Source organism: Trachinotus anak, unplaced genomic scaffold (genome assembly GCF_046630095.1).
Source record: "Trachinotus anak isolate AG129_WGS33_773 ecotype Australia unplaced genomic scaffold, CSIRO_AGI_Tana_v1 ptg000032l, whole genome shotgun sequence".
NCBI lineage: Eukaryota > Metazoa > Chordata > Actinopteri > Carangiformes > Carangidae > Trachinotus > Trachinotus anak.
The window spans coordinates 10,227,389-10,249,641 of record NW_027273883.1 but is presented as its reverse complement, the minus strand read 5'-3'; the positions used below and the strand labels follow the sequence as shown (position 1 = coordinate 10,249,641).

General features: G+C 39.5%; 1 protein-coding gene across 1 annotated transcript; it reads left to right on the top strand.

Moving 5' to 3' along the window:
• The first annotated feature begins 320 nt into the window (after positions 1-320).
• On the top strand, positions 321-16,369 carry gsk3ab (glycogen synthase kinase 3 alpha b). Its single transcript, XM_071470349.1, has 11 exons — positions 321-434; positions 538-723; positions 6,621-6,808; positions 7,085-7,168; positions 8,232-8,342; positions 11,155-11,285; positions 11,569-11,773; positions 12,124-12,219; positions 12,561-12,747; positions 12,873-12,950; positions 13,380-16,369. Exons 2-11 carry the CDS (start codon positions 549-551, stop codon positions 13,445-13,447), a joined length of 1,323 nt encoding a protein of 440 aa, XP_071326450.1. The 5' UTR covers positions 321-434; positions 538-548; the 3' UTR covers positions 13,448-16,369.
• The last annotated feature ends 5,884 nt before the right edge of the window (positions 16,370-22,253 follow it).

Sequence of the window (22,253 nt, the reverse complement as noted above, 5' to 3'; positions counted from 1 at the left end):
CAAATCTTGTAAGATAAGGACAACTAGGGTAAAATCTAAATTTATTTTATTTTATTATTTATTTACAGGGTACCCTTTTCCAGCAAAATTTATTCCTGTGATAAACAGCATAAAACAGCAGTTTATTAAGTACACTTAGCTAAAACTATTGCAGTCTTATACAGTCCTGTAGGAAATACTACCTTCATGAAAGCTGTAATGTTCATTTTCTGTTGAAACTGTTTTACAGTAGGCTGTTGTATTAGACTTTATTTTAGCCAGGTGTCCAGAATTAACTGTCAACTGAGTGTAATGTGGACTTGACGCTCTCAACAACTCAATTTCCCGTCAGCCCCTGCGAGATTTACGTCGTTGTGCGTCAACTCCCCAGTCCCCCCACCATCATCGTTCTACAGAGGAAGAAAGGGGGAGACGGGCAACCTATACAGAACGCTGTAAGTGTAGTTTTTATTTATCTCGAATATTAAAATACATATAGATAGTTTACGCCTGTGTCGGTCTGCCTGCTAATAACACTCAACCTTGCCCCGGCTTTAGTTCACACAAATATGAGCGGCAGCGGGCGGGCCAGGACCAGCTCATTCGCTGAGCCTCCCGGAGCTCCCGGATCCGCTGCAGCCGGTGCCGGATCAGCAGTAGCCGGTGGAAGCTCGACAGGAAAAACTGGGGCTTCACAAGCCACTGGGAGCAGCTCGACGAGCTTTGGGAATCTGAAACTGCCTAGTGAGTATTATTTTATATTTCTACCACAAGCCAGGTTTACATGTCTTTACAAAGGCCCGGGTTGTACGTTATCTTTAAAGAAATGTGTCGGTGTATGTTTAATCTCGATCATTGCCGCGGAGCTAACCTTAGCTGGTTAGCTAACTTAGCTGTCCAGCTATCGCTAGCTGTGTTTTTCATTAAGGAACCACTGCGACCAAGGGCTTTTATCGCATAGCTAACGTTATCGTTAGCCAGTGGTGGCAAGCCTAGGACTAAGCCGCTGATATTTCGACGTTAAATAACGTTATATAATTTTTTCGGCAACATTACTTAACCATTATTATTGCAGTGTAACTCAAGAATAGAGTTGGTGTTAGCCGACGCTCTTCTATATTCGTCATTAATCTCAGATGTGGAAGCTAACTAGCTTGCTAACGTTTGTAAAGAGTAGGCTGAAAATGATCAGGTTTAAGTTTTTAGGCGTCGTCCTCGGTGTAGTCTGATCTTGCATAGATAGTTTTTTTTTTTAGCCAAAGTAGGGTAACGTTAGTATACAGTTAAGTAGCCTGAATGCATGGGAATTATTTTCAGTCAAAATTTCCCAAATTACTGAGTTCCAGCTGCTTATTAACCAGCAAATATTGACCTTACTTTAATGTTATCCAACTGATTACCTGGATAACCACAGTTATAAATACATAAAAACTGTCCATGCATGGTTTTGGTGTCCATCCCAGGTTAGCTTTAAAATCAGGAAAATGAGAATGTTCTAGCTTAGTGTAATGGAAACAGTTTGGCAAACCTGTACCTGGCTTATTGCCTGTGCAACTGTGTCAGCACCCTCAGGTGGAGGACAAGTTCTGAAATAAAATAAATTTTTGAACACCTTAGAAGAAGCCTTAATCCCTCTAAGTAAGCTGTACAAGTTTATGCTGATGGTTGCATATGCACATTTTCTTAACCATTTTGATCATCATACTGGAAACCCTGGTTTGCTAACAGCAAAGTCCCACCAGTTGGTTTTGCTGGTGTGATGACAAGAACTTGCAGAATGCTCAGGGGTCATGTAGCTTTGCAGCAGTAGCAGTTGGCTCAAGATCTGAAGGTTTAAACAGAGGTGTGCAGAAGGGCAGACTGCAAGACACCAAAGGAAATAGCTCTTGTGTCAAATAACATTCTCATTAGAGGAGAGAAAAACTGGAGTTGTTTGGGACTCAACAATAACAATACTCGGTGTAATCAATAATTAATAATTGCCACAGGTGAAATGACTAACAAAGAAAATGAATGGAAATCAAAGATTACTTAAGCCTCTGTGCTTTAAGTCTTTCCTGAAATTAGTACTTGCAGCCAATCAGCAGATCTTCAGTAAGTGATCTGGCTCATTCACATCTATTGCTTTTAAATGCGAGATGACCTTTTCACTTACTCAGTTCTCAGAATGATTCGGTCTTGGTCATCAGAATCTGCTGAACTCAGTAAAGGCATTGTTCTTATGTCAGGTGCTTGGACCCTGCAGAAACCCAAACAAAAGTGCTATTTTAGACTACATTGATAGTAACAGTGCATGCACACTTGTGGATGCAAAGCAGGTGCCAGTATCTGTTTTCTCATGAATCAGTAGTTCTCGGGCGGTGTTGTGTTGAGCATGTAATTTTCATACTCTGCATCAACTGGACAGTTGATTTCTGACATATCTGCTGCTTCCAGATGCATTAACAATATTGGTGATTTGTTTCCACATGTTTTACCTTTTTTATGAAAAAGGTAATCAGTAACAGCTTAAAAACATATCATAGAGAAATGAGAAGTAGGAGATCACGGCAATAAGATTTTCTACTTTTTTGTTTAAAGTTAATTCCCATGATGTAGTGGAGTTTTACAATATCTCTGTTTCTATTCCTGCTGAAATCAAGACGATCACAATTGGCTCTTGCCTGGCGCTCACCCTGCGTCAGAGGACATTTGCATAAAGATGAGTTTTTCTCCACTTTCCCCTGTAATGTAGCTGGGCACTTTTTGAATCTGCCGAGGTCATGGCCTGCAAAGCCATTCATTTACAGCGAATCGTAGCCATCGTTGTCCCAGCCTTTTGAATATGTTTGTGTGACATATGAAAGCGGCTCTCCAGTTCTACATTTTGGCCTTTTGTCTAAATTAACCTGACTGTTTTAACACAGAAAACTACAACTCTCACTCTGGAGTGGATAAATCCGTAAACCCCAAGCTCAAGTTTTAATGTGCATTGGGAAAACAGAGCTTTGCCAACAGGAAGATGTCTGACTGTTCAGACATGGTCAGGTGTAGTGTAGCAGTGATATTGAGTGGGCTGCTCTCTGCTATACTATACTCTGTGATTCTGCCAGTACTGCCAGTCACACAATACTGGTGGCCATTAACCTATATTCACCAACTAAATACTTGTCATGTAATAGTGATTTGATCAAAGATTTTACTCCAGCGGTGAAGGAATAACTGTTCTTGATTGACAGGTAGCCTTAACAAGCCACAGTTGAATCACTACTTAATACTCATTCAGTTGTCTTAGACCATAAACAAAAACATGTTAGTGAGAACAACGAAATAGTGTATTTGGCAATACTGAAAAAACAGTATAAGTGATCACTGAGAGCAAGTGGGGATATTAGAAAATATCTATCCATTTTGGCTGATCAAAAGCTTCAGAGATAGTGGCTGTGACCAATTTAAAGTGGACGATTTCAATTAGCCAAACAACCATCAGTCACACATTCACTCCTACCTCTCAAATGTTAGAAAACAAACAATTTTCAATTGTCTAAAACAAAAAGCTGCACCAGAACGTTACCTCAATAAAATGTCTAAAATCAGAAAACGTCTGATCAAAAAGGAGTACAAATACGAGCAACTATTTTTCACCAGCTTTCATTACTTGCGTTTTAAATACCTGGTGCTATTGACACATTTCAGTGTGTACCAAAAATGGTGAGACCATATTAAAGTAACTGGTTTGTCCTTGTATCTGTTACCCATATTAATTTCAGTGTTGACCTACTCACTCCTTAATATATTAATATGCATCTGTCTACTACTAGCTACCTATTTCAAAAGTATTAAGCTACTTTACTTGACCTGCAGGTTAGTACATGTGGTTACGTCATGTTACACCTTTTTAAAATCCCACTCGCCTCCATACAGCCTTCAAATTCGGAAACCACACACACACTCACCTGTATGATTAGCAGCATAATAAATGGTCAAGAGAAGAGATGCATTGATACCAATCCAGCGACACCAACTTTAGATGTGACAAATCCACATTAATTACAGTTTTCTCATCAATATCATTATGAGTTTTAGTGTTTCATTGGGCCTCAACTCAGTATTTATTGCTGTGGCAGTCTTGTGCCTCATGTTACCTAAATTGTTCTATTCAGTGTGGAATATAGATTTTAAATTCAGAAAAAAAGAGAGCACCATATTGGGTCAGTATCCTGCCTCGTTAGATACCCCGATCCGAGATATTGAAATCGGTAACGAGAGGAAAAATTTGAATCTGTAAATTGCAAGAGCACCATCTTGAGTCTGTGTGGTGTGAAACTGGAACATTAACTGTAAACAGTTGTGAGCTGTGGTTTTTCTCATCAGCAAATTTATAGTCCGTTGATTAGTTATTTGTAATGTATAGTATGTGACTATGATTTGCTTGTGATCAATTGATGCATCTTCTATTTCACAATAGAGGATGTGTAGATGAATGGATTAAAAGCCACACCCAATGTAAATCTATCACCATACATAAGGTACCCTTATAATTCCCATGGGCCACTAATGGTAAAATACCAGTTGTAATTTATAGTTGCTGATCATTGTATCAAGTAAAAAAGTGTACTTGGTTTTACACTTCTCAACAAGCTCCAAGCTAATTAGCTATAAGTGTGGGTGTGATGAAAGTCACTTTGCTCATCCTTTTTCTCTTACTCATCAGGCTTGCACTGACGTATCAGAAACCAAAGCTATTCACTGACAGCTGGGCAGAGTGCTCATCTGTGCATTCATTATTCAAGGGACTATCATGCCACAGCTGCTCCATATTTAATGTGCTCCCCTCTGTCTTAACTTGTTTAAAAAGAGTGAAAGTGATGCTAAAAGGAAACACAGAGGAGCAGTGTATTTTGGAGCAGGAACACAGGAATGTGCAGGACCCACACAGTGACTGATCTCCAAAGCTAAATATTTCCTGCTGACCCGAGGGTAGAGATCAGATCTTGGCCAATCATGTGGATACGCTATCGGCTGCTGTTTACTGTTAACCTTGAAAAAGGTTTGGGTGGAAAACTGCCAAAATAAAAAAGTATACAGTTTTAATTTGTCATTGATAATCATTTGGAGATAATAATCTATTTTGGAACTTTTTAAATGATTAAATGCTTTTTGCAAGGGGAAACAGCAGGTGATGACGCCAAATTGTTGTCTTGGTTTTTTGTCAGTTTATGGGAGAGACCTAAATGCTTCATTGTCTGACTCCATTTTGAGACTCGGGAGACCAACTAGAGATCAGGAGGGGTCCTGTTGAGACAGGCGAAGTGAGCAAGCCCAGGAAATGGTAGCACTTCTGGGTGTGCTACTGTCCACGCAATTTCATCACAGGCTCTGACAAGCCTTTTGGCAATGGGCCTCTTTTTTGCTCTTCTTACCCTCCCAGTGTCTTTGCTTCTGGTGCCGATTTGTCAGATCATTCTTGACCCAGCACGTGCAGAAAACACTGAGCAGCTACTTGACCCTAAATAGAGCTGTCAGTTACTGTTAGATCTTGAGCATCTCACTTTGTTTGATTTCCACAAGGTCAAACATTAGCCTGACAATGACACTGACTAGCTTAAAACACACACCTTGTATTCCGTCCCTTATGTAAGATATTCTCTAATATAATTACTACAGCTCTCACTTGACCCTTTAGCTACACATAATGTGATCAGGGTGTTCTTATCCAAAAGTTACATCTCGCACTATAACACACTGACATGGTGAAAGGCTTAAATTGATCCACAGACTTCTCTACATTTTACGAGCACCATGTCATTTCTAAACTTATTTACCCATATGCGCTAAAGCGTTCCTTACAGCACAATCACAGGTTATAAATCAGTATATATTTCAATCCTTAATAGAAAGCATAATAGCAAACATAACCACCCCTGTCCACCTATAACAAACTATTCAATATATATATTAACTGTGGTATGAATTGAAATAACAACAGAATATCTATAACACGTGATATTAATTTTTTTTTAAAACTACCAAATACAACTGTTTCTTTAACTGACTTTCACGCAGGGATTCATCAACTCATCCTTGGGATGTATGTATATTATTAGAATAGAGACAAAGGGATAATTGAGATTGGAGTGGTGCAAGTGAAGCAAAGAAATATCAATGGGAAACTGAAACAAATTTAATTGATTCATTTATTTGGTAATTACATTGTGTTGTATTTTAGCAGTGCTATGTTTGGAATACTGTTGTAGACACGTCTGTTAATTGTGAGCACAGTTCATAAAACTAACACAGCTGTCTGGGTCAGACTCTGCTTAAACTTTAGTTGACCTGCATCATATCTGTGTCTCCAGTATGAAAGGGCTTTCAACTAGTTTCACAAGGGGAGCAGGGGAAAATATTGGAAGTTTCGGTGGGCTCATTACCAGCCAGTGCAGTGTGTCTGGGGAGCCACCACATAGGTCACAACCAATCAAAGAAGGAGGGAGAGCTTGTTGATGTTTAGCTTCTTTCTCTTTCTTAGGGGACACTGGTTTGAAGGCTAAACTGGAGAGGGTTGTGTTAGTGTGTCTCTTACATGTCTAAACATAACTATGGAGAGTATGGTGGTCTTTATTTCCGATTTCATTACAGTATGTTTGTGCTTTCTTTCACAGGAGACAGTGGCAAAGTGACGACGGTGGTTGCCACACCCGGCCAGGGCCCAGATCGCCCACAGGAAGTGTCATACACAGACATAAAAGTTATAGGAAATGGCTCCTTTGGAGTGGTGTACCAGGCTCGCCTCATCGACAGCCAGGAGATGGTGGCAATTAAGAAAGTTCTCCAAGACAAGAGGTTTAAGGTATGCTTAGACAGGTTTACTCAGTCAGATAATTACAGTAGAGCAAAATTATATTGTCTAAATAGGAACTTTGCATCTACAGAAAAGGTTGGGTTGTCTTTTGGTATTCACAAATATTCATTTCACTTTTTTTAAGCACTGGTCTGTCAATCTCTGGATAAGAATGATGAACTTCAGTAACTCTCCTGAATTAACTGTGTCAGTGCTGTGAGACATTTTTATACAATTCACATCCTGGATTTCTCTTCCCTTTCCTTTTTCCTTTCTTCATTGTAGAATAGGGAGCTGCAAATTATGAGGAAACTGGACCACTGCAACATTGTGAGGCTACGTTACTTCTTCTACTCCAGCGGAGAGAAGGTGTGTATTGTAGGAATCGAGTTTCCAGATGGAGCACTCTGCCTCCACACCCAGCCTTTTTTTTTTTTTTTTTTTTTTTGGTGCATGCATTAGGGATGATTCATAGACATGTTCTGGACTAGTAACATGAATTCACACTCTTTCACTGAATGTCTCAAATTATTGTTGGGGTTTTTGCTTCTTCCCAAAATGTATCTGCATCTGAGAAAACACAAGCTATATTGCCTAAACTTGAAAGGGTAGAAAGGTCTGTGTATAGTCTCACTCAAGACCAGAGCAGCAAATATTAGTGCTGATGACTTTGTGAATCTTTACCTTTTGGCCCATACTGTCTGAACTGTATGCTTTGGAAACAAAATATTTATGTCCCTCAATTCCTCAGATCAAGATGCATTTTTATTAAAGTCTTGCAGTACATGTACAGTGACATGTACTGAATTTATCCAATACAGTAGGCATAGCATGGTATCCTCACTGGCATAGAATCACTGTATAACTCTTTTATTCTAACCCTGCCTCTGTAAAGAGTAGAGATTCATGCATCACATTTGAAAATGAAAGATTTTATGGTTTACGAATGAAGTACTGCATTGGTGTCAGTGAGCCTGAATATTCTCCTCTGTATTTGAGTCAAACAGTATTTACGCTTCATTGTACTTTTGCAATATTTACAATAGTAGCCTAATTAATTGTGTTTACCCTCATACTGATAGATGTGTATTATTGCTTAGTGTAATTGTAATGTCAAAGAGCTCAACTGTTATTGTTTATTTAGTCATTGTTTACAGCAAATATTCATTTAAGACAATAAGTGTGAAGTATAATAATTTCTCTCTTATTGTCTTCAGTTATGTAGCCAATCACTGCTTACAACTACAGTAATTATTTTTTGTTTTCTCACTCATTCTGTATCCAGTCAAATATAATTTTTTTGAGTTGTTTGTTGTGTAGGTTATGCTCAGTGCTCCGGATTTAGTCTTTTGTGAAGTAATAACTTTTAATTTGGATTGGATTAGATGTCACATTCTTAACTTTACAGTCCTCTTTCTTTCCTCCTCCCCAGAAAGATGAGGTGTATTTGAATCTGGTGCTGGACTACGTCCCCGAGACAGTGTACAGGGTGGCTCGGCACTTCAACAAGGCCAAGACTACCATCCCCATCATCTATGTTAAGGTGGGTAGACACAAAAAGACATACACTCACACAGCTGGGTGTGCTCCTGGGTGTTTTTACTCCACTGTTTTCACCACAACACTCCTGGCATCAAAATGTTAATTCAAATTCAGTTATTCAGGGATGACACACTTTATGTCTGCGTATATCACAAGTGAAAAGTGCAGTTATCAAATACTGTCTGTCCTGTCTAACTACTACTTGTAATATGAAGTCCACAGAGGTTATGTTTTCACCCCTGTCTGTTCATCTCAAAGTTCAGAATGCAAATTAAGTGGACATTGTCTGATAGTGATGTAGCATTGATGTGGGATTAATGCATCTGAAATGCATTTTAGCTGTAACTTAAAATGCTGTATTCATTAGTTTTTGGGAAGCCCTGACATCCGGAGTGCCACACAGCATTGCCTTCATGTGCTGCTTTTGTAGGAAATACACAGAAGACAAACAAGTGCAGTATAAACTGTCAGAAAGGCAGCTGCTTTACAAGTTGGAGAATTGCTCGTCTTTGGCAGAAATCTGGGCTCTTGTTGCATTCGAGGTTTGAAGTATACTATTGTAAATATTTAATTCTAAGAAGATGAGACTTTATGTCATAGTCTGCAACTCTGATGTGGAATATCGCTGATATTTTCACTTAGACAGATGGGTCTGATTTGTTCTTTTTTCATTCATACTTAGTCACTCTTTTCCATGGTGGGTCATTATCGCTCTCTGTCTGTCAGATAGTAAAAGGTATAACATTTAAATATTTCACCTTAGTTTTTTGAACTTAGTCTCATTAGTTATTGTGCAATTTTTTACTGACATTTGGTGGAAACTGAAGGTAAACCTTGTTCAGTAATTGCCTGTGGATGTAATAAACAAGTATTTCCCTGTTTGTTTTTCACAGACAGCTCACTGTTTAAGGATTATGAAAGCAGAAAGGGAAAGATGGCCCCATGGGAATTAACGTGTTTGCAATACACTTGGTTCCCTGTCTAAAAGGGTGCTCATTTCAGGGAGAGTGTTTGTGTGTTTACTGTGTCTGCAACGGCAGAGAGGACATTATAGCTGTCTCATGGCCCATTTCCCTACCTCAGCCTGCTACTCCCCTGTGGCTTTGAGATGCATACTGATCTCTCCCTCTTTCCTCTCCTCTGTCATCCCTCCTTCCTCCAGCAACACACTTTCATCACATCATGTCTCAGGTCTTCTTTCCCCCCTCCCTGCCCTGTGGCTCTCATGTTTTTATCATGTCTCTCAATGTCTCCCTCTTCCTTAGCCCTCTCCTCCTCCTGTCTCTCTCTCTGCACCCTTTTCAACCATCATCTCTCATCCCTCTTTCATCTTTTCTTTAATCGTTGTGTTCTCTGTGGCCAGCTTGCTGTCACTGCATCATGTGGGTAATAATGATGATAATGGTGATGATGATGGTGGTGGTTTCATATTAAGGTGCTTACAGTCTGCATTCCACAGACACATTAAATTGTTGCAGACTAGGATGTGTAGACTACTGCGATGGTTACACGTCTACAGGGAGAATTTTTCACCCTTGTGTTTTTTTTGTAGAAACATGCCACAGCAGGCTGCATCAGACACCACACAGATGCTTCTTTCAACATGCACATACACACTGAACCTGAAAACTCAATCAGGGCACATATAGAGTGATGAAAGGTTCCCAAACTTCCTGGGTAGTGACCTCTTTAAATCAAGCAGTGTTACTCATCACAGTCTACATATGTCTACAAATTGTGAATAGAAATAAGCCGATATTTAAGAAACATGTCTGAAACATGCATACACATTATCCTAAAATGTCATCTTCTTTCCTATACCACTCATTATTTGGTGACCCAGTAGAGGGGTCCTGATGCCCATGTTGGGCAACACTGCTTTAGTTAACTCAAACTTAGCTTAGGTCAGTTAAGGTCATACAGTTTCTGCTTACTCGTGATAAAATTTAAATGTGTACAATGCAGTTAATTGACAGGGTAAGTGCAGGTCTTGAAAATTCTTTAAAAACCCCAAATTCAGTATCCTCAAAAAAAAAAGCCTTAGAGGGTACTGCTCTTAGAAAGTCTTATATTTAATTGACAAATGGCTCGAACATTTTCTCTTACCAGCTGTAGGCAGTAATGTTGGTAGGCAGTGATAGCGGGCTGTCGGGAGATATTATGCCTCTATAAACTAAAAGCGGGCTTGTTGTGACAGTGGATTGCACTGCAGGAAGCCGTTCAGTTCCCTTTGTAGATTTTCAGTCAGTGCTGAAGCAAACACTGTCACTGCTGCAAGCTACAGTATCTAGGAAGCTCATCATCTCATAACAGGCAAGTGTCCGTTTTAGCAAAAAGTAAAATTTAGGTAAATGAATTTATCATTTTAATTGGTTAATCCATTGTTCCAATTACTGCAGCGTATATGGGTCCAGGTTTCATTTATTTAACAGTTTATTTTATTCAGAAATATTGTAATATTACTTGAAAGTACTGGAAAAAATTGATAATTGTAGGAAATATTGCCCCTACTGGTTTCCATTATACTCATATTCTGGCTGATTTGATCATGAAATAGCAATAAAGTGTGTTCTATGTGGCATTAAAAAGGTCTCTAAAAGTCTTAAATTTAACTTGGTAAACCCTGCAAGAAAAAAAAGGAGTCCTGATAGAGCACTGCAGCAAGGACGCCTCCTGTGCGAGGTGCGAGTCAAGAGTCACTTGGCTAAGCACAAGAACAGGGGAGCTTTTTTGCTATTTATCTTGGAATATGTGCATGATTCTGTTGTGAAAGACTATTGGGCATTATGCCAACCCTCTCTGTCCCCCCTCAGGTGTACATGTACCAGCTGTTCCGCAGTCTGGCTTATATCCATTCCCAGGGCGTGTGTCACAGAGACATCAAGCCCCAGAACCTCCTGGTGGACCCAGAGACAGCTATCCTCAAACTCTGTGACTTTGGCAGGTCAGTAACAGACACTGCCTCTGAACATGTCAGCCTGTCTCTATCATTCTTTCCATTGTGGTAAATGTCTGTGGCTCAGTGTGCATGTTTAGTTGACTGTCTGTGTAGCCATCTCTTTCTCAAGACTTGACTTTGCCTCTGTGTATCAGTGAAATGCCTCCCTACCACCCTGTCTTAGTCAGTGGCATGCTGCTGTTTTTTGAAGCACTAAGAAGTTTACATTGACTTGCACTCTCCTCCTGAGCCATCTGTTTTTCTGCCTCATTTCCCATCTACCTTCTAGTGCTAAGCAGCTAGTTCGGGGGGAGCCGAATGTGTCCTATATCTGCTCACGGTACTATCGTGCCCCGGAGCTCATCTTTGGTGCCACCGACTACACATCCAACATTGACATCTGGTCGGCCGGCTGTGTGCTGGCTGAGCTGCTGCTGGGCCAGCCCATCTTCCCCGGGGACAGTGGTGTGGACCAGCTAGTAGAGATCATCAAGGTACAGTAAGGATGCTGCAAGCAGTGGGGGAAAGCCAACTAATGGCACAAGCCACAAGATGAAACAAGACATGGTGTAAAGTTTAGAATTAAAACTAGTTTTGGTCCAGCCCGACCATGCAATATTGTTATTAGTATGAGTTTTAGAATCAAGACACTGTATTTGTAAGATGTGTACTGAAATTTAAAGAGGGGTGTAATGGAGAGCACTCAATATAATGAAATAGAGAATATTTGTGTTATCATCGAAACTGACAGTCCCTCCTCCCCCTGTTGTGCAGAGGCATGAGGGACATGCCAATAATTGTGATAAATATGAATGAATATGAACTTTTCTCTCTTGTTTGTCAGGTTCTGGGGACACCAACAAGGGAGCAGATCCGGGAGATGAACCCTAACTACACAGAGTTCAAATTCCCACAGATCAAAGCACACCCTTGGACAAAGGTATGTTCACTCTATTGGAGTAGATCGATTGCTGGATAACAGTTAACCACACACTGTCTTCATGTGAGACTTTAGTATTTTTATGTACCGAAACAGCTTTTTTGCCCTTTACTGGATAGGAAATGTGCCACAAGAAAATTCGAAAATAAGACTCAGGTGGTACCAAACTGATAGTTGATAGTTTATGTAAGTGGACTTTTTGTGTTTTTGTTTTTAAAATGTTATCCACTTTTCTTTGGAATCCACATATTTGTTTAAGAACGGGATTTACATGTACACAAATTCTTGGTGTACACAACCCTGAATTTCTTCATTAACTTTCTCCCTTTCTGTCTCTTCAGGTGTTTAAGCCTCGTACCCCACCAGAGGCCATTGCCCTCTGCTCTCGACTGCTGGAATACACGCCGGTGACCCGGCTCTCTCCTCTGGAGGCATGTGCACACGCCTTCTTCGATGAGCTGCGCCAGCCCAACACCCGCCTGCCCAGCGGACGAGAACTGCCGCTCCTCTTCAACTTCAGTCCCGTTGGTCAGTTTGGCTCCTTGTCATAAATTTTTGTCATTTATCTCCACAATGTGTTGGTTTTATTTGACCTTTGATGACCTTCACTTAATGTGCAATTCAACATTTACTTGTCTTTTCTGCTCTTTCAGAGCTGTCTATCCAGCCCCAGTTGAACTCCACACTCATTCCTCCTCACGCTCGCGCACAGACATCGCCTGCCTCACACGGTATGCTTGAATACCCTTTTTGATGCTGCAGTTTTCTTTGATAGAGTAATGGCTTTATTTATTAATTTATTAACTATTTTTACTGTGCCATCTGTCTTTAGAGCCCTAAAACAAAGATGGGTAATTTGGCTCATCTACTGATCCCTGAAAAATTAGTGTTGAAAACAGAGTCTGTCTTTTGTTGCTGACCTGTATCATTAACCTCAGTCTGAACTTTAATCCAGACTCATTTTTGAAACCCAACCCTGTGATTATCTTTAGGCCAATATGGAATGTCAATATACTAAATATCACATCATTATGAATATGACCTAAAAACATTTTAGAAACATATTTTAAATGTTGAAATTTGAATTATTTATCAGAAAACATGACTTTCAGATACGAGTTTCTGATGGTGACAATTGTATTCCTTCTCTCTTCCTGCAGAGGGCAGTGTGTCAGACAGTACCGCCCAGCCCAGCTCAGCACCTGGATCCATCAACAACAGCACCTGAGCATCCATCCCTTTGTCATCCTTTCTTTTATGTCTTCCCCATTTTCCTTTTCTCTCCTCTGCTCTTCTCCCTCTCAACCTTCTTCTTGGCTCCAAACCTTTAAAATAGAAAAAAAAAACTATACACACCCACATAAACACTCAGCATTGCTATTTACCCTGAATGTTAACCATTTCCAATAGAAAGCGATTTCTGTGGCTGCTAGCTTCAGGAGGGTGTAGGTTGTTTCAGGACATTTAGGTAGCTACATCTGGGCTTGATATAAGCTGCAGTTCTAAGTCCAGAGTTGCCCTTGTCTGTCTTAAAATAAAGAAACACCACATTGGTTGGGTAGGATGTTTGGGAGATGAGGAGGGGGGTTGTACATGTTGTGTGGATTTTCTGTATTGTAATCAACAGTTGACTTTTATCCCTTTTATGTTCTTTTTATTGGTATTAGCTAATTTTATGTGTGGCCGTGGTGCCATTGAATGGGGGTCTTGATTGGCTATGGAGTTGAGAATGAGGGCCACATGTAAGGCCTGACTAATATTGACAATCATCCTTAGTAGGGTCAAATGGCACACTTGTATTGTACATAGTGTTTGATCGTACAACCCACTGTGTAGACTAATGGCGTTTCTGTCATTTTTCTACCCTGAACTCTACTCAAGTATTGTCAGTTCACCTGGCCCAGTGGTGAACAAATGTGAATAATTTTTTTAAAACTCCCAGTTTGATACAAGACAGAACACATTGGCTAATTTTGTCCATGTCATTTTAGATAAGAGGTGGTTTTAAATTTTATTACAAAGCAGGGCACCACAGCCTGTCTTTACTGTTTCTTTTTGAATAGCTCCTCAACTGCCTTTTATGTGAGTGAGAGGGAGCTTTATATGAGCAGAGTGCACACGTCTTCAGTTTCTTTAGTATAAGCTCATGTTGTCATTGGTTAAGCTGGAAACCAAGCGTTTCATGTTGATTCTTGAGTAAGTATTGCACATCTCCAAAGGGAGTAGAGGGGAAGCAAAGGGGTGAGTTATGTGTACTGTCCAGCTGTGAACATAACCTCACACAGAGGGAGCCGTTGGTGTGGGGCTCCAGTTGCATCTAATACAGAAGCCTCAATGTCTCAAATGTCATAAACACAGTTGCCTAGCACTGTAGGGTGAATAGTCGGCTCATTAATTATGTCACTTTTATGGTGTTAAGTTTCATATCAGCTTGATTATGTCGAAGAATGACATCAGGTGCAGAGAGTACAGAAGGATTACTGCTCACTCGACTCGTCATTGTCATTTCAGCTAGTATACACAGTTACCGTTTGTGCAGGAGGATGTCTCTGAATGAATTTCGTTTGCTGTGTGTGAGAGATTTGTTGAAACCCTCTTCGCCCCCTTTCCAAACAGCCTGCCTTGGATGCGCATATCATGTTCTTCACATCCTGTAATGGTGGTAGGAACTGATCTTGAATGATTCACGCAGCCTAGCGGTCCACTGTCGGCATGGACTAGTTTCTTTCTTCCACCACGCAAATGTGCATGTTCAGCCCAAGATGACTACACTATATTACTTCCACTAATATCAGTAATAATCTGACCAGAAATGATGCTCAGACCCCTGGAACCCAACAGCTTTTGGAGCCTCCCCCGATTCTTTTTCGCTCTCATCCCTCTGCCTTCTGCTTCCCTCTTTCCTCCTCCTTTTTTCACTGCTAAACTGTAAATATCAAGTACCTTTTATTTTATTTTGTTATTTTTGTTATTATTGTTATTCTATTGTTGTTCTTGTAATTTTTTTTTTTCTCTAGTAGACCGGCGCAGCAGCGGCCGGACTGTTTATCCTCAGTCGCAGTCTGTAAATACGATTTCATTTCAGTCCCTGTTCACAAGGGGAAAAACAGAACAAAATGTTTCATTTTTATTCTCTCTCCCTCCATTTCTCTCTTCACAACTTTCCCTTTTCTCCCATAAATGTTGTCATAACTGTTTTATTTATTGTGTTGTGTTTTTTTGGGGGGGTGGGAGTGGGGGAATCTTTTCTTTTCCACTGGGGTGGTAAAAATTGAGGGATTTGTTTTTTGTTTTTGTTTTTTTTTTTTTTTTTTATTCTAAATTTTAGTCCAGCAATGTCACATGCAAAACGATTTCACATCCAAGATACTGTACTCAGATCCAGATGTTGGAGTGTGCTGTTCAATCAGTGTGGATACAGCTGCACATGCTAGCCAACAGGTCGAACTCCAGTTTTCCATTTAACTTCAATGTGAAGGGAATGTTACAAACCTCTGGATCTATGGGGTTGTGGTGTTGGGTGGGTCACCCTGTGTGTGTGTGTGTGTGTGTGTGTGTGTGTGTGTGTGTGTGTGTGTGTGTGTGTGTGTGTGTGTGTGTGTGTGTGTGTGTGTGTGTGTGTGTGTGTGTGTGTGTGCGCGCGCGCGCGTGTGTGTATGTGTCTGGAGGAAAGGAGAAAAACCAATCTGTCCATTGACATGTATCATCTCCTGTGTCCGACCGTCTCCTGTTTTCCCTCGCTGTGTGTTGTATGAGTGTAACGAGTTTGACCTGTTGACAGTGTGTATGTTTCACAGATACTTTGTGAGTTTCTTGAGCACAGCTGCAGGGAATGTATGTATGTGTGTTTGTGTGTGTTTGTGTGTGCGTTAGCAAAGCATGGACATTATTCTCTGTATTTTCCTAAATGAAGAGCTGACTCAATGTGCTGTTTTCATGTTTTTGTTTCCATCTTCTGTTCTGTCACGCTTAGTTTTTAATTTGCTGTGACCCTGCTCTTTTATCACCCTTGTCTGAGGGAAAAATGTCATTGTTGGGGAACAGAACGGTTGGATAAAGGAGATGATGAATAGTGAGGGATGGAGGGAGAGAGACAGTTTTTGTTTGTTGGTATAAATAATTAAACTCATTAATAAAGTGATGAAACTGTTCCTGTCTCACATTCGTGATTTCTGAATAATTGAATGATTCACCACTAAGCACATATTAACATACATGATTAGAGCCTTTAGGTGGGTTCTTATTAACTGATCTTGAGACCTTGTCTGAAAAGTCCCTGTGTTAAAATTTAATTTTAAGACATTCATCGTTAAGGTTTTGTATGCAAATGTTGCAGATTCCTACCCGAATGTGTTCAATTACTACACAGCATTTCTAGCTTCAGGTAGTAATCCAGTAGAGATGCATCAATATGGAGTTTTCAGACCGATAAAGACAAACCAATAATTGTTGAAACCAATACAATAACCAAGAATATTAAGATGAATGAGAATGTTGGGATTGCACACATGAAGGGGACAATAAGGGCTGATTTCATTGACCAGTTTATTATCAATTCTGGTAGTCTCTGGTTGCTGAAGTACCAGGGAGTGTTTACCTGTGGTGGAGAAAGCGTTAATATTCTTTACATAACTACTTGTTAAATCTGAGGGTTTGTGAGATAATGAGAGAGGAAGGTAGAAAAGTTAAACGATCTGAGAAGTTTAAAGGGGAAATCTGATCTCACTCAGACATCTGAGACATGACAAAGGGCTCAAACTATGTTGTTTTTCTGCAAGAGGTCACAAAACAAAAAGGTCAAGAATCACTGGTTTAATCTTTAACAATGTGTTGTATTTTGTTACCTTATGATTTTTATTTAAAATATGATTCTGAAAAGTTACTAGTCGTAAAGCTATCAAATAACTGTGGTGCAGCAAAAATCTTCCTCTGAAATTTAGTGGGGCAGAAGTTGCAGTACAAGTACCTCAAAATTGTACTTAATATACAAAATATACGTAAATATACTGTGTTACTGTCTGTCTTTGGTGTATAATAACTTTGAACCAGTTTTTTGACTAAGTTTGAGGTGTTGATGGTGACATCTCTAGTCCACAGCTATCATAAAAAGGCTCCACATTATGGAACATAATTATCCACCGACTTTTCATCATTAGAACAATAATGTATTTTTTAAATTATCAATAATACGCTTCAATATAAAGACTCTACGCAGTGCACAGAGAGTGAGAGGAAAGGGAGATCAGCTGGGGCCGACCAGCTCCGATTTGCACCGGGGCCTCATAGCAGGTCAGTCCAGTCAGGCTTCAACAAAATACCCGTGGTATTGTTTTACTTGAGTATTTCTCTTCTACTGAGCTACATTTCACAAAGAGCAAAAGAGGCCTGCAGATATTATGGTGCGAGTCTGGCTGATAAAAGTAAGCCATCCTTCAGAAGATGGGGTGAGAATGACTGATGCATCTTGCATTTTTCTCTTCCTGCTGGCAACTCCGGATGCAGGCTGTTTTCAGTCAAACATCACCATAAAGAGCATGTGTGGTGAGGCTAAGAACAAATGTTGAGTTTGTGTTGAGCCATTATTTTCTTGAGCTTTTTTTTCCTTGCTCTGGGTAGTCGTACTTTCACCTCATCAAGTTTCTAAGCTTCTTTTAACGACTTACAAATTTCCCCTCTGTCCTGCAAAAATGTTCATAGCTAAGTGTACTGAATATAAAACAGGATAAATTTAATGCACCAATGTTAATGTGGAATTTTGAATAAGAAAAACATTATAAACTTGCTTATCAGGCGTGAGCCATCGGCTTTGCTTCAGTTGTTTATGAAACCTTTTCATGAAGGGATTAATGAAATGAAGCACTCTTTATGCTCTGCAGTGGAGTCGGGTGGAGCGGTGAACCCTGGAAAGGACCAGTTGGAGAATGATGAAATCAGAGCGGTTGTTATGGGAACCATGCTGTTGCAAATGTCAGTGAAAATGTTTTTGACCTTGACTGATGAAATCTTGCACTACCACAGTTTGACTACATCAGACATATGAAGATGGGAGGCTCCTGGGCAGGTTGATGAACAATTAACATGCTGGTATTGATACTGATTTTCGTTGATGCTACATTTCAGTGATGCTCTCCCTCCGCCTTTATCTGTCATGTAGTCTCACCTTTGTTCTAAGATATCAGAGCATCACCTTGAATTGAGGTCTCATTTGGCTCCATGACTTCAAGGACCTTCAGCACGCATCTCAAACACGGCTGAATATCTTCATGGCTGCCTAACAAAGAGCAAGGAAGTCTCTCCCACACAACTGTCTCAGAGCGAGAATCTGCTGTTCACTTCTGTAAAAGAAGAGCAGGATTTAATGAAGTCTCAGGGTGTCCATGAACTTTCTTCTTTCGTCTTCCTCTGTGTTCAGTAGAAAATATTTATAGGCTCTGGCAGAACCTTTGCTGCCCGGCGCAACTAAAATTCCTTGGTTACCTGAAGCCTGCCCCTCAGGTTCAACTCAGCTAAATTAATACTATGTCCTTGTATGACCCAGCCCAGTCTGTGGTCATATTCATATGATCTTAAGTCTTACATAGACATTTAGAATTAGACTGTGATTAGTAATAAAATATTCAGTCCTTTATTATATTTTCCACAATAAAATATTCTTCCTGACCAAGGCGGTGTGCAGTAACTACAGACGCTAAAGGACTACAGAATGATTGCATCATTTCTATCGGTCTGACTGCTATCAATATTTATATTAAAATCAATATAATACATTTGTTTACAATTTGATACATGTTAAGTATTAGGATTTAAAGGTAGCTTAACCACATCAATTCTCTAGTTAACTTCAGTTTAGCTGATTTGAATTTGATTTAGCTGCTGCCTTAATTTTGTCCAATAGCAAACTGAAATACTAAAATGTTTACAGTCATTGACAAACAGAAGAAAACCAATAACTAACCTCACTTACCCTGCTGCAAATTTAAAAAGCAGTTTTCACACAAATTAAACACGTTACAACACCAGCATATGAACAAAAGCAGCAACTCCTCCACAGCTGTATGCCAAAGTTTCAGCAGCCCCAGGCAAATTACATATTTTATTGATATTTAAAGTGAAAAGACCCCCGTAAGTTAGCCAATTGTTTAATTATTTCTGTTTTTAAGTTTATGAAATAAAACATAACTCAAATGCATTAACATTTGAAGAAAGGTTCATTTTTAAATGTGTGTGTGCTGTAGGGGTTGTATTTATGTCTTTTCATTTAAAAAAATCAACTCTGGTTGAGCAAACCATAACAGTACATTCACAGGCGAGAATAAAATAAACACTAAGGCAAGTGGAGAACAAGTTTGCCAGCCTGTTATGATTTTAAAAATAATTGGATTAATCAATGACACAGTCTAAACCAAATCCAACATATTAGATGGAAGATTTTCTGAAAAATCAAATGTCTGCTGGGACATTATCTATCTTTAAAGGTAAGTGGACGTGCCTGCCATTCCAAAAATGTTAACTTACGTACTCACTCGGAGTCTATTTTATAACAAAATTGGAGGGGGATAAATATATTTTAGAGTTCTATAATGTCTTTTTTTTAATTTAAGGGGGACCAGCAGAGATAAATACTGAGTGAGAGTGTTTTCTCAACAAGAAGACTCAGCTTCTTAAGAATTCAGATTTCTACTCATAATCTCCACAAATGCTCTCCTTGATAAGTCTCATGAGTCTGTTGAACAGCTACATCCACCTCACAGTGGGATTGGTTTTTCAACTACATGATTATGAATTTGTTTTCCGCCTGAGCACAGCTGCAGCTGCAGGTTTTAAGGGAGAGAGGGATATCTAGAAAATAACAAAAGTAGATGAAAGAAAGTAGATGAGAGAAAAAGAAGAAGAGGTAGAAGGTGCATGTAAAGATCCTGAATAATCAATGCTGCATGACAAGACAGCTCTCCTCTCCTAGGACCTACCTGCCTCCGAACCATAACCTTCAATGAAAACATGACTGCTGAGTCTTCATCATGATGATATAATATGTCAAGGTCGAATAACATTACTCTACACTGTGTTGAGATTGTAAAGTTTCTTTGGAGCTTGAGTGGCCCCGGCCTCTCTGGCTGAGAGCCCGGCCGGCTCTTTAATACCATTTGGAGTCAGGTTAAGCAGTGAGGAGGAGCTGCTCTTCTTCTCAATCAGCCAATGGAGCACATCGGGGCACTGTGTAATTCTGGGAAATGAGTGGAGTGGGCTAGTCTATACTTTCACTGACCTCTCCATATAATACTTGCTGTGGCAGAAGCGAGGTACACCATGGAGCCGCCTGTACTCACTCTGAGGAGGGTAAATCTGATAAGTGTTATATAGTGTAGATTTAGTAAACCTCTCAAGTGCAGTCGAAGTCATTTGAGACAGTTATTGCTGTCATTGTGTCAAAAGTCAGCAATTATGTTGTTTATCAGAAATGGAAACATTTGACTCAGTGCTCCATTCAGAAGTGGTGCTTAGACTGCTGTGTGACCATGTTTGTGTGGCATACAATTTGGTTTAGAATTAAAAAAAAACTGTACAAATAGGCCAAATAGACTCTCCACCTATTTCCTATGACCTGCCCTTTCTTTGTTTATACATATGGTCTGTGTAAACAAATGCATCAGTCCCACACACAACAAATAGCCTACCACATTTGTTACTGGCAATACTGAAAGTTTCACATCTGCAGTGTGTTAAATAAGTGCACACCAAAGATAACTTTAATTAACTATCAGTTCAGTCATCAATCAGAGTCCTATGATTTTGATGTGATATATATATAAGGTTATGTAGTCTGCCAGCAACTACACAAACAGCTTTTGGGTGGTTTTAAGTTGCTATTTTATTGTTTTGAGGAAGAAATTGTAGACATGTACAAGTTTTACTCAGTATTTTATGATGGCATTTCTTTTTAATTTTTAATTTTTTGCAGCATATGTTGTTAGTCTGCCATTTATGCAGTTTTAACCTTAGTCCATATATAATAATAGATAAATAAAAACATCTTTGATGTATTTGAGATTTGATATATTTTAAGTCACTGCTGCTGACTGTCTTGTTTTAAGATGAAATGACTGATTTTAGGTTTGGAGTCTATATGTCAACTATTAGGCCATCTAATGTATGTGTTCTGCACTGACTTCTGTCCTATTCCCGTGTAAACTAAGGCTTTGAGCTACAAAGATAAAAACTGTATATCTATATCTATCTTTGGTTTAAGATAAAAGCATGAAACGTTGAAAAAAGTTCATTCTTGACATTAGACTTTGAAGTTCAGGGAGGCATCAGATGGGTCCCAAATTCATTCTGGAGCATGACAGCAAGTCCAAACATACAGTGGCAAGAGGAACATGGAGTCCTGCGACAGATGGTCTGGCCCCCACAGAGCCCTGATCTCAACATCATGGAATCAATCTGGGAATACATGAAGCAGCAGAAGACACTGAGACAGCCTAAATCCACAGAGGAACAATGACAAGTTCTCCGAGATGCTTGGAACATCCTACCTGCCAAATATCTTAAAAAACTGTGCATAAGTGGAGAATGGTCATGGCATTATTTTGAAAACATCCTCACTTTACTTTAGGTGCCTATAAATGTCAGATAAATGTAGTAGGTCAGAAAGTAGAATATATTCCTCTGAAATGTAGAGTATATCAGAAAATGGAATTACTCAAGTAACAAGTATCTCATAATTATACTTAAGTCCAGCTCTTTAGGCTATAGGTAGGCTATGCTACTCAAGGCTGTATCACCAACCACGCAAAGCAGGCAAGTTCCCAGGGGCCCCAAAAGCTCCAGGCTTACTCCATATCATTTCTATCTACATTTGATTAATTGCAAATTGGTTAGAAATTTGCACCATTGAATTACAATATATAATGGGTCCTTCATTTTGAGACCCCCAATCTTGTGCAGGGGGTGCAAGTCTATTTTTTAAGCCTTTCATTGTTTTAATTTATATTGTGCTAGTTTATTTAATGTTGTCTCATCAGATTGCTTTAATT